Source organism: Uranotaenia lowii, chromosome 2 (assembly GCF_029784155.1).
Source record: "Uranotaenia lowii strain MFRU-FL chromosome 2, ASM2978415v1, whole genome shotgun sequence".
Taxonomy (NCBI): Eukaryota; Metazoa; Arthropoda; class Insecta; order Diptera; family Culicidae; genus Uranotaenia; species Uranotaenia lowii.
Window position 1 is genome coordinate 311,285,276 of NC_073692.1, and position 11,746 is coordinate 311,297,021.

Genomic DNA, 11,746 nt, shown 5'->3' on the forward strand with positions numbered 1-11,746 from the left:
TTTCTTTGTGAAAATATGTATTTGTCAACTGAAATTTGTTTTTTTTTACTTTTCAGCACAATGACCGGAAAAAAAAACCCAAGGTCAAAGGACCGGATGCGGCCGAACAACTTGTTTGGGATTGATGTGCTGCTGATGGCGACTATAATGCATATAATTTCTAACAAATAAGCCGAACAATAAAATAAAAGTATTTAAAATCAATTGTTTTGAATTATTCTCATCAAACGTGACATATTCTGTTTTTATAAGACCCTCGTATGAAAAATAACAACCTGTCATTAAAGTAGGTGTTCATCTTCAGAAATAATTCGCGCCATAAAACAATGTTATGAATTTCAATGATTTTTGTTATGGGGCAACTTCACAAGAGAATCTTATGGCAATAGTACTTTTCTGAGTGTAGATAATCCACCATGGGTGCACGGATTCATCGCAGTTTCGCCAACGTATGCGCTGAATTACATTCTTTAGATTATGAGTTCGGCTCATCTTCAATGCAAACCACCACATACCCGACACCATGACTTCGTGTGAACTGTCATGTAATTAATGTGTTTTTGTGTATGTGTGAGTCTTATTTGGAGAACGAGACAATAAGTTTCGCAACTGTATAAGATACATCACATTTTCAGTGTTATGAATCTACGACAAGTATTCCGCACTCGTGTATATACCTGGCCAGCTTGCAACTGATTGAACATTCTTATTATATAGTCGGTCATATGAGAAAACACATCTTACCTGTCGGCCACTTATGGGATTCGAACCCAAAAGTTTTCTTGCCGATGCCGGGAATCGAACCCAGCACGCCTGGCATACCAAAACCAGACTCACGCCAGCCTATCTGCTAGACTAAGGTTGCCAGATTGCCCGGTTTTATCCGGGTTTGCCCGGATATTCGATACTAAATATGAGAACAGTCCGGCCCAGCCCGGTTTCCCGGATTTCATTGAAAAATGCCCGGGTTTTGCCAGGATTTATTCACTTTATTTGGCAAATTAAACAAAAAAAAATAACAAACACCTCCTCAACGAAATTTTTTGAGCAAGTTTTATAAAAACAATCATGAAAGGTTTTTTTAAGCCAAAAATACGGTTCAAAATCTATCGATGAGTTTTGACGAAAAAACATTTTGTTTTATGTTTTTTCTTGATTTTTGTTGAGGAATTTTTGAGTTATGTCAAAATTTGCCCGGATTTATGGTCGTCAATTTGAAATCGAGTGCCCGGATTTTGCCAGGTTTTTATATAAAAACTGCCCGGTTTGTCCAGCCCGGATACATGCTGAAAAAATTCTGGCAACCTTATGCTAGACCACATCGGCGCTTCATCTGTGCAAAACTGATGTTAAATATATATCAATGGAAAGCCAATAACTTGACCAACAAAATCCACTCAAAAAATTAAACGAACTCGGCCAAACTCTTAAGGTTATAACTTACTCAAAAAAGTCATTGTTTGAGATATTTTGTAGTATATCTCCTTTCTTAGTTGAAATATGTATTTGACATGTTCCACAAAATTGTGTGTCTTAACAATTTGAACAACTTTCTCAAATATATCAAGTTTATAGATCGTATACTAAAAACGATATTAAATTAAAACTCTAAATTATTTGTATTATTTTCAAAATGCTCGTAACTTTTATGATTTTCATGCAATCTTGAATGTGTATTCAACAAAGTTTCTTAAAATCATCAAGTTTCTAAACTTATTAACTTAGGAAATATTTTTTTATTTCCCTTCCAGATGAAAAAATCACTTTTTTCTTTCAATTTCGATAGATTATCAAAAAATATGAAAATGTTGTGAAGACATCAAATGTCTATCGTTTACCGTTTGTCCGCGAATAATTTTGATCGCTTATCAGCTGCATTTACCCCTGTGTGCGGCTACCATTATTACAACCCATTAAGGTAAAGGCTTGATGATTGAGAACTGATGAAAGATGGCTAGTGAGCGGGTTTCCAGTTGAGACCGGAAGGGTCAGATTGAGACGACCCGTGCTCTTGGGGCCTGGAATTTGATTCACGATTGAACGATGCATTGGAATGAATAACGACGCTGGTGATGATTTTTCGGCTATAGAACTGTAGGATAAGCGTAAGTACATATGAATTGAGACAAATTTATTAGATTAATACTTTTATGATGACAGTTTGGTAAAGGGCAACATCCCTCTTATAGAAGCTTCTTATTAGGTGTCAAAAAAAAAATCTCCTCCTTCGTTCAAGTGGTTGACATTTAGATAGCAGTTTTCAAAGCTAATTGAAGTCTTGCCATTCATCAACAGTTCATAAGAATGACTAACCATATCGAATGTATGAAGGCAATAAATAAAAACTCAACAATGTTACCTGCAAAACGGACAAAAGCGAAACGGAAGACACACCTCCACAAAGTTCGTGCCTCTGCCTCTAACGGTGCTGGTTTCCGCATCCCAAGAAGTTCATCAACGAGATGATCCCGACCGGCCGCACAGCTTCCTCGAAGGCATTATACTAAAACCGGTAAAAAAAGGCGCTAAGTGACAACAAACCATATTTTCTGAACTGTTAGTCGTCGGCCATTTAATGACAGACAGCGGCATCATCAACCGGATACTCACTCGCTCGTGGCACATGTCAAGTGACATAAATCCAGTTACATGCGCTCGGTAGACAAATGGGTGCAAAGCAAACAGATTTGAACCGGTTCTATTTGAGGGGTAGTTACTCGCGAACGGAACGCTTCAAGCATTCATACGCGGTGTAGCGTCTCGCCGGACCAAGGTCGAACAACTTTTTTTTAATCCGTTAGAATCTTTCGGCGAATAAAAAATCTTAAGAATTGACAATTTGTATAACGTTGAAAGCATCCCACTTTTTTGGCATAAATTAGCAACTTTTATTTTTAGAACTCATTTTCAGATTAACATATTATAAAATTAAGATTGTGCAGCTCGCAGCGTGCATAATAGGATTTAATAATTTACTCATGACTGAAAACTCCCATGAAAGTGTCATCCAGAAAAAAGTGTCTGGAAAGATATTTAAATATTGCCAAAAATCTTAGGAAAAAAAATCTTCCAAAATCGAATGCATTTTTCCAGCTGCAGTTGCAGTTGTGGATTGTGGATTAGTAGGTATAGACACTTAAATAAACCAGCTTTTGGAAGCAGTCCACTTCGTCTGGCTGATGATTAGGTGCATTCGTGTGACGCCATGTTCAAATATGTGGAGCTCTTGCGAAGACTAAACCTCTTTCAAAAGCCTGCAAGTAATCGTGTTTGATTCGACAAAATGACGTAGACTTTTGATACGTCCGTCGTCTATATTTAGAGTCTAAGTATTAGGTATAGGAAAATCGTGTAGAATTTTTGTGAACGTTCTTTCAAACGGCTTAGTTTTACAAGGTTTTTTTTTAATTAGAATGGTTTTTACACAGTTTACGCTAGCTTACATGATATCTGAAAGAAAATATAATGAGTTCTATTATCGGAACAAAAAAAAATATAAGTCCTGTTTAATGGGAAAAAAAACTTTTGAAGTTGGCACAAGCTCTAAGGCTTGATAGGTGTAACCATAGACATGATACCTGAGACATGAAACTTGAGACATGGGAACTGGGTTTTGAGACACCTGAGACCCAAGTCTTGAGAATTGAGACCTGAAACTTGAAACATGAGATCTGATCCTTAAAACCTTGAAACATCTGACCTGAGAATTGAGACATGTCTAAGTTTTTATGTCCCAGGTTTCAGGTCTCAGATTTCAGATTTCAGGTTTAAGGTCCCAGTTCTCAGGTCTCATGTCTGGGTCAAAAAAGCTTCGTCTTGGTTCCAAACTCATCCATGATGCAGAAGTTTGAAGTAACGTCTACATGAGTAAATTTGAACACTAAGGTTTGTATGGGAAAATTGAATAATTTGTACTTTTAAGATAAGTTAACCACCGTTTAATTAATTTTGTAAATTTATTTTTTCGGCATATCGGTGAAAAGTAGTTCTGAAATTGATAAAGATGGATAGAGAAGTGAGGAGAAAATTTACAGATGTTGAAAAGAGCGAAAGAGCATTTTTGCGAGGAAACTTATTAACGTACACCATACTTTACCCTGCAACATTTCATTATTTAGGAGAAGTAGTACCGGGATAGAGGTGGCACTACCTTAACCTATACAATGAAATCTGGTTGGTCCGAAGTCTACATGTGGTAAACGGTGGTTAACTTATCTTAAAAATCATAATAATAGGCTTTAAAAATCAAATCAAATCAATGGTTCAAAATAATTCGGGCTTAGCCAAATTGGACCGTTGACCCTAATGATTAGCACTCATACAGTGCATTCATGCCGTGATAACGAAATATCAACACGGCTAGCGCATCGATGGAACCATTGCGCGCAATAGGGAAGCTTTCTGGAGCTTAACGTACGCCATATTTTGCCCGTCCGGAGTATACATACGTGTTCACCACATGTAGACTTCGGACCAACCAGATTTCATTGTATAGGTTAAGGTAGTGCCACCTCTATCCCGGTACTACTTCTCCTAAATAATGAAATGTTGCAGGGTAAAGTATGGTGTACGTTAATAAGTTTCCTCGCAAAAATGCTCTTTCGCTCTTTTCAACATCTGTAAATTTTCTCCTCACTTCTCTACCCATCTTTATCAATTTCAGAACTACTTTTTACCGATATGCCGAAAAAATAAATTTACAAGAATATTTTGTACTGAAAAATCAAAATAAAGTTTTCTTCTTCTGTGGAACCGTCCCTGCTCATGGATTTGCTCAATTTATAAATTCTTTAAAGAAAACTTTCCGCTGAATAACATTGTTAAAGGTTATAAATTCGTATCTTATAAGGAAAAAAAGTTATTAGTTGTTTAACAGGGCTATGTCTGTTGGCATTGAAAAAGAATTAACTCAATTGACATCACTGCTTAAGCTTCGCGAATTATTGCTGAAAAACAGTCATGCAATACCTCACTAGGCACCTGGCAGTGATGTCAATCGAATTTATTATTTTTCAATGCCAAAAGACATACCCCTGTTAAACAACTTACAACTTTTTTGTCTAATAAGATACGAAGTTATGATCTTTGACAAGGTTGTTAAGTGGAAAATTTCTTTAAAGAAATTATAAATTGGCTCTTAAACCATGAGCAGGCTTGGTTCAAGCAAAAATTATGTTGATTTTTCAGTACAAAATATTCAATTTTCCCATCCAAACTTAAAATTAAAATTTACTGATGTAAACGTTACTTAAAAATTATGCAAAAATCATGGATGAGTTTTAAACCAAAGCGAAGCTTTTTAGACGCCAATGATTGAGAAATTCAAAAATGACCCCAAATCTACTCAGTCTAATGTGACATGTCTTATTGTTTCAATTTTCATCATTATTTCGTCTGTCGGATTCGCTCTCTGCCCGAATCACCACCCACCGTACCTACTCGGAGAGCAAACAAACACGTTTTGCTGGATGCGCTGCTTGTGGTTCTAGAAATTCAGGAATGATTTTACGTTTATAATTTTCATATTTTTGTGAAATCTCACTGCGTGATTTGTTGCACCTCACTAGAATGGAGATTAAATTCCCTTTTCAATGGATATAGTTTTGATTGCTTCCAACGGCGAGAAAGCACAGAAAATCCGGGTACAACCTGACGGTGGACCACAAAAACAGATAAAATTTCAATTAGTGAAAAAATCGCGCAAAGTAGTCAACTTTGAAAAATTCCAGTAAATTAAATTTTTGTTGCATCGAAAATCTAAAGACAGCAAAATGTTAGATTTTTAATAAAGTTTGTAGTCATATTTTTTAAAAAACTTTACGATCGCTCAAACAGTATTTACTAGCAATCGAATGAAAACTAGGTTTTTTAGATCACTTTTTTGAACATTTTGTGACCATTTCATTAAAAAAAATTTTAAAAAATATTTCTTTGTTCCGTGAAGTAGACATTAACTTCAGCTTTCATATGTATCAGGCAAATATTTTTTTGAACGTGTAATATATGTACTACAGCAGTTTTCCTGAGGCATGTTTTTTCGGATTTTTTTTCTTTCATGTTGAATAACGAGAAAACTAGAAGCTTTAGCTATATATAATGTTCTAAACATATTTTACTGACTTTACAAGGTTTCTAGTGATATAAGTTTTAATGTAATCGGTTAGATATAAAATGAGTTATGGCGATTTTAGTTTGGAGTGTCGAATTGACACTCCTAGTGCTGATTAGGGTAATGAAATCTAATGCGGATGAGGGTTAACAAATAAAAAAATAGTAATTTGCAGTATAAAAAGTTGCCCTATTTCATAACATGACAGGTGCTGTTTGGCATCACTTCAAGTTGTAATGTGTCATGTCTTCAAGTTTTGTATATGGCGAATAAAAAAATATAAACATGATTTTAACTTGGGAAGGTATTTGAGTACGAGATATGTTCCTATGATTGTTTAAAACTTTTACAGTGTGAAAAAGTTCGTGAGCACTTTTTGCATTGTAAGAGGGAAAGGGTAGACTTCTAGCCCATATCATCAAAATATAGATTTAATGACTTCAAAATCTAATCAAATAAATCAAAGTCTATGAGTCTTATAAAACCAGAGATAAAATTTCACATATTGAAAAACGAATTAGAGATAATTTTAAAAAAATTAATTATCTAGTTAAGTCCTCTTTGTACTGAAATTTGAAATTCCAGTTTAAGCTCTCTTTTTAAAGTGTTTACTTCTAAACTACATATGTTGAAATTTGATTTGAAATGCTGTCTAGAAAATAAAACTTTATTCAAATCATTGAAACAAATTTAATTTATTTTTGGAAGGTGTAGCAAAGCCCACCGGGTCAGCTAGTTTTAATATAATATCCTAACTTGAAATTTGAAGAAAAGAGTACAGAGAACATTAGCTTATCACAATCAACCCCAAGACAATGATTGGGCAATATCAAGACCAAAATTATGCTAACATGGCCCTATTAGTGTTCATTTTCCGGCCCCTCTATTCGAGGCCATTTGTATGCAAAACGTAAGTTTCCTTCGCTTGTTTTTTCTTCTAACTTCCTTCCACAAACAGACAGACTCACGAGTCCCCTTTCGCCGCCCAAATTTCCGCACCCATTCGAAACAGACATTGTCTTTCGTTTCTCATTCTCAGTTGGAGATTAAATCAACAACAAGTTTCAACAATTGTATAGTAAAAAAATGAAAACGAAAACGAAACGGATAATAAAACGCGACGTTCGGCGTCGTCGTGGGTGAAATTTTGCAACCGTCAAATAGCGGGATGAAATTATAATGGCGTCGTCGCTGGAAAGGATCAAATTGAACGAGATAACTCAATTAGCTGGAGATTGGGTTTTTGTGTCTGGGAGGGTTGAAGGTGTTTTCGTGCTTTGGGGCTCTTTGCTGATAGGATATGTTTCTGCAGGAAGTGTGAATACAGCAACTGAATTGGAAACTGGCAATTTTTGTTCGCTGTATTGTCGGTATTTAATGGTCGAACTATTTTTATACATTTTTAATCAAAAGTTATATCAACCATATCTGAGCAGTGAGAACGCCCACTGATCAGACTCTACTCCAGCCATGCTTGGGCTATTGAAAAATTGACACAAGATACTGTGTCAAATTGACATTAACAACTGGCAACCGTATTGCATTTGAAAATTTTTAAATTTGTTTCCCTGACTTTCTTATTTAAATATTAGCTGGAGTCGTATAAATTTTTAAACATAACTTAGCAGAGCACAGGCTTGAAAATCTGTGTTTATTCCATCAGTTGTGTAGTTGTAGTCTGACAAAAATGGCTGATCCCATTTCGGAACATTCTAAAACTCATCTGACGCGCACCCCAACAAACATTTTTGAAGGTCTATTTTTCAACAACTTCGTTACATTTCATATAGGTACATTATCGAACAATCGTGTAAAACTTGGAAAAACAATAAAATAAAATTTTGCTCATAAATACAAGTGCGTGCTATACACCGTTAAATATGGTACACATTTTTCACTTTTGGCTAAAACGATAAACGAATAGGACGAGATTCGACCCCGTTCTGACATACTGAAAGAATGCAAGAGAGCACAAGTTTTTTCTCTTAATGCAGGCAAACCGTTGTCAGCGAAAATATTAGCTGTTTCTCTCATTGGACAATTCTTTCAAACACACCATCTAATTGTGAGAAATCTGGTTCCACTGCGAGTTGCAAAGAGAACAACAGAGCTGTTTTCTCACTTGAAACCCGCGCGGGAGAACAAATTGAGCGAAATCGTTTTCAGAACCTGCAAACCTGGCGGACTTCTTATCATACCCGATTTAAACCGACTTCAAGTAACCATTTTTCGATTTTTTTTTATCTATTTGGTAGGAATTGTGATTCGCAGTATCGATGTTAACGACTTGAACTAATTTCAAGAAAAATTAAACTGTGTTGTAAAAGGAGGTTATTTTTTTTCAAATAGACATGAAACAACACCTGACAATGCCAGCCTGACTTATCTTCAAATGCAGTAAGTATTCAAACATTCTTACGATAACAATTCTTTGAACGTTTCGATTGGTTTCAATTCCAGACAGTCGTTAAACAGTGAGTTACACATGTAGATTATTTGCGTTCCTGTCCGTATGACCGTAGGCTGTAGCCATATTTTTTTCCTGTAAAGTATTTCGATAAAAAAATATTTTTAAATGTTCGGCTCAAATTTTTCTACAATCATTGTCTACCGATTGAAGTAACTGATAAGCTCAAGGGGAAGTCAATAAGACTAGGGTTGTTCCTGATCAACCATCAGTCGATCAATATCGGCGATGTCTTATTTTGGATTACATACTAATATATGTAGATTGATTTTGAGTTAGCAATATTTCAAACTGTGTAATATAAAGCTGTTTGTTTTACACATAAAAAAGTAAATAGTATTGACTTCTAAATTTTTACCGGCTTTCGAAAGAAATATTTGTTAAGGAGCGCAACAGATATTATCACATAATTTTCGAAAATGAATCTGAAAATATGTGGTCTCTTGTTCAAATTTGAAATAAAAAACATCACATAACCCAAATAGATTCTATTAAATTAGCCTAACTCTCAAATTTCAACATAATGAGTTTTAATAGTGGATTGTTTGTATTGACAGACCCCTTTCTTTATAAAAACAGTAAGTATGTAAATATTTAAGTTAGACAAAGTTTACAAACTATTTCGAATGAATCTGGCACACCTCAAGTTTTTTAGTACTGAGATGTTGTAAAGTATTATAGCCATTTCCATGCTTATGAGTCTTGTGACAACTTTCTAAAAGAAATTTTCCACTGAACAATTTTGTCGAAGACCGTAACTTCGTATCTTACATCTTACGTATGTCTTTTGGAATTGAAAAACAATAAATGCAACTGGCATCACTGCTAGGTGCAGTACTGCAATACTTCGAGAGGCACCAGCATTGATGTCTATTGAATTTACCTATTGTTTTTCAATGCCAAAAGACATACCCCTGTTAAACAGCTAATCACTTTTTTGCCTTATAAGATACGAAGTTACGGTCTTCGACCAAGTTATTCAGCGGATTCAATTTCCCATACAAACCTAAAAGTTAAATTTACGTCAAACGTCACTTCAAAATAGTTTTGAACCACAACAAAGCTTCTAAGACACCAGGGCTTAAGAAATTCAAAAAACACAACTCTTCTTAATCTTCTTTGAGGTTTAGTTAGGATTATGGTTCAACAATGGACTGTTACCTCGGAGGACGTATAAGCCGATAGTCGGAAGGAATTACTCCATCGGGTATCTGTTATGGATTTAATTTCCAAAAATTGAACGATGCACGCTGCCCAATTGTGAAAAGGATTTCTTAATTAAAAACAGTTTCAATAATCTTGGACCTAAGAAGATTGCATGCCATGATAGTGCTCTATTACGCAATTCGGCACTCTTCTTAAAATAGGAAATTATGATTAATGACAGTCGCAAAGGATGAAGATATCTGAGAAAAGTTTCAGTGCCATCGGAGAGGAAAGTCCTTTTCCACTGATCTTTGTTTTTAGTTTGGCGCATTCTCAATTGATCTGATTTGAGTAAATGATATCGTAATTTATTTAGGCATTTATTTTAATTGTATATCATTTCTTTAAAATTTGAAATTAATTGAATTTCCATATATTTGAGTTTGGTAGACTCATGAAACCTGTATCATGAAATATACTGATAGCATTTTTAAAATTTTGTTCGCTTTATTTTTTTTTGTAGGAATTCAACTACAAAACTTTGTCGCGATTCTTGCTAATTAGTTTGGTAGCATTGTTTTCACAACTCGATTAGTGAATTGAATAATTTCATTATAGAATCTTAAACTTGACAATGATATTCAGCACTTTCTTTTAAGATATTGAAATGTTCAAACTGCTTCAACATTCTTCATTTTCAAACAATGTGATTGGTAAGAAGGTTATTCAAAAAAAAATTCAACACTTTATTCTGTGAATAACTTTTGAATGCATAGATGGAAATTGATGAAATTTTCAGCGCAGTTTTTTTATGTAATGTTCACATGTGCAAATTTTGTGATGGTCTGGCAAGTGGTTTTTATGATAGTGTCCAATGAAGAATTTTTTGACTTCAATTTTTAGTCAACACGTGCGCCATCTATAATGCATACAATGAACCACACTTTTTGATTACATTTTCTTTTTCCTGAAGCTTGACCTTCAAAAATAACTCAATATTTTGAATTTGATCGAAGTTATAACAAACTTAGCCGATTGTCCTCCTCTGGCACAAAAAAAAAACACATTTGACTTTTTATCCCTCCACCATAGCTTTTTTTTCCTAATGACACGATTCCGGATCCATTTTAAACAGATTTTAAACTTTGTGGAATTAATGGAAGTGCTTTGCAGGGAAAATGATCGTATTTGGATGCAGTTTTTGTATTTTGTTTATTTACGAGAAATTTAGGCAGGCCTTGTCAACAAAAGATTCTGGTTGGGAATCTGCCAGGTTCGTTTTGCTGTCGAAATTTTTCAAAATTTCTCCTCACAAGCAGTTCAAAAATTTTGCGCACGATTTGACCACCGTATTTTGTTTATTTTACCGGTAGGCAGCTTTTCTATCTTGTAGAAATACAGCCATACCTATTTATAAGTCAGCTAGACGAATCAGTAAAAAAATTGACATTTTTTATCACTATCTCTTTTCATATTTTTGGATTTAGCTTGAGACTTCATCGAATCAACATCTTCATCAACATCAACATCAACATTGGATCCGTTAGGACTTCTTTAACGATTGACCATGTGAACTTTGGTCGATTAGATGAAATTATCAATGAATTTCAGTATTGGACACCATCTCAAATGTCACTTGCCAGATTGTCACCCGATTTTGTCCACGTACACAATATATTACTAGGTAGCTTCACTGAAAATTTCATCAATTTCCATCTATGCATTCAAAAGTTATTCACAAAACAAAGTGTTGCATTTTTTTTCGAATACAATCCTTAGATACACAGTGGATACACGTTAAGACAATGAGGTAAATTTTTACCAAGAAGAAAATAACGGTGTTAAACAAATCGGTATCGATTTTTGAATACGGCGAATGCGCCAAGACCTTTGTTTTGAGAAAAGCGCATTCCAAGTTTCAAAAAATAAAATCAATTTCCTTTTTAGCTGCGTACAATCATTTTCCTAAATAAGTCGCTAAAATGCTTTCAAATTGATTTAATTTAATCACCCGATCGATAAAT

At 34.7% G+C, this 11,746-nt stretch overlaps 1 protein-coding gene across 1 annotated transcript in view; it reads right to left on the reverse strand.

Annotated features, from left to right (window-relative positions):
• The window catches only part of LOC129742875 (uncharacterized), a 19,865-nt gene extending 17,240 nt beyond the window's left edge, over positions 1-2,625 (reverse strand). Inside the window, exon 1 of the mRNA XM_055734820.1 lies at positions 2,611-2,625. Within this exon, the coding sequence (XP_055590795.1) occupies positions 2,611-2,625 (15 nt within the window). The remainder of the gene's footprint in view (positions 1-2,610) is intronic.
• Positions 2,626-11,746: the final 9,121 nt, after the last annotated feature.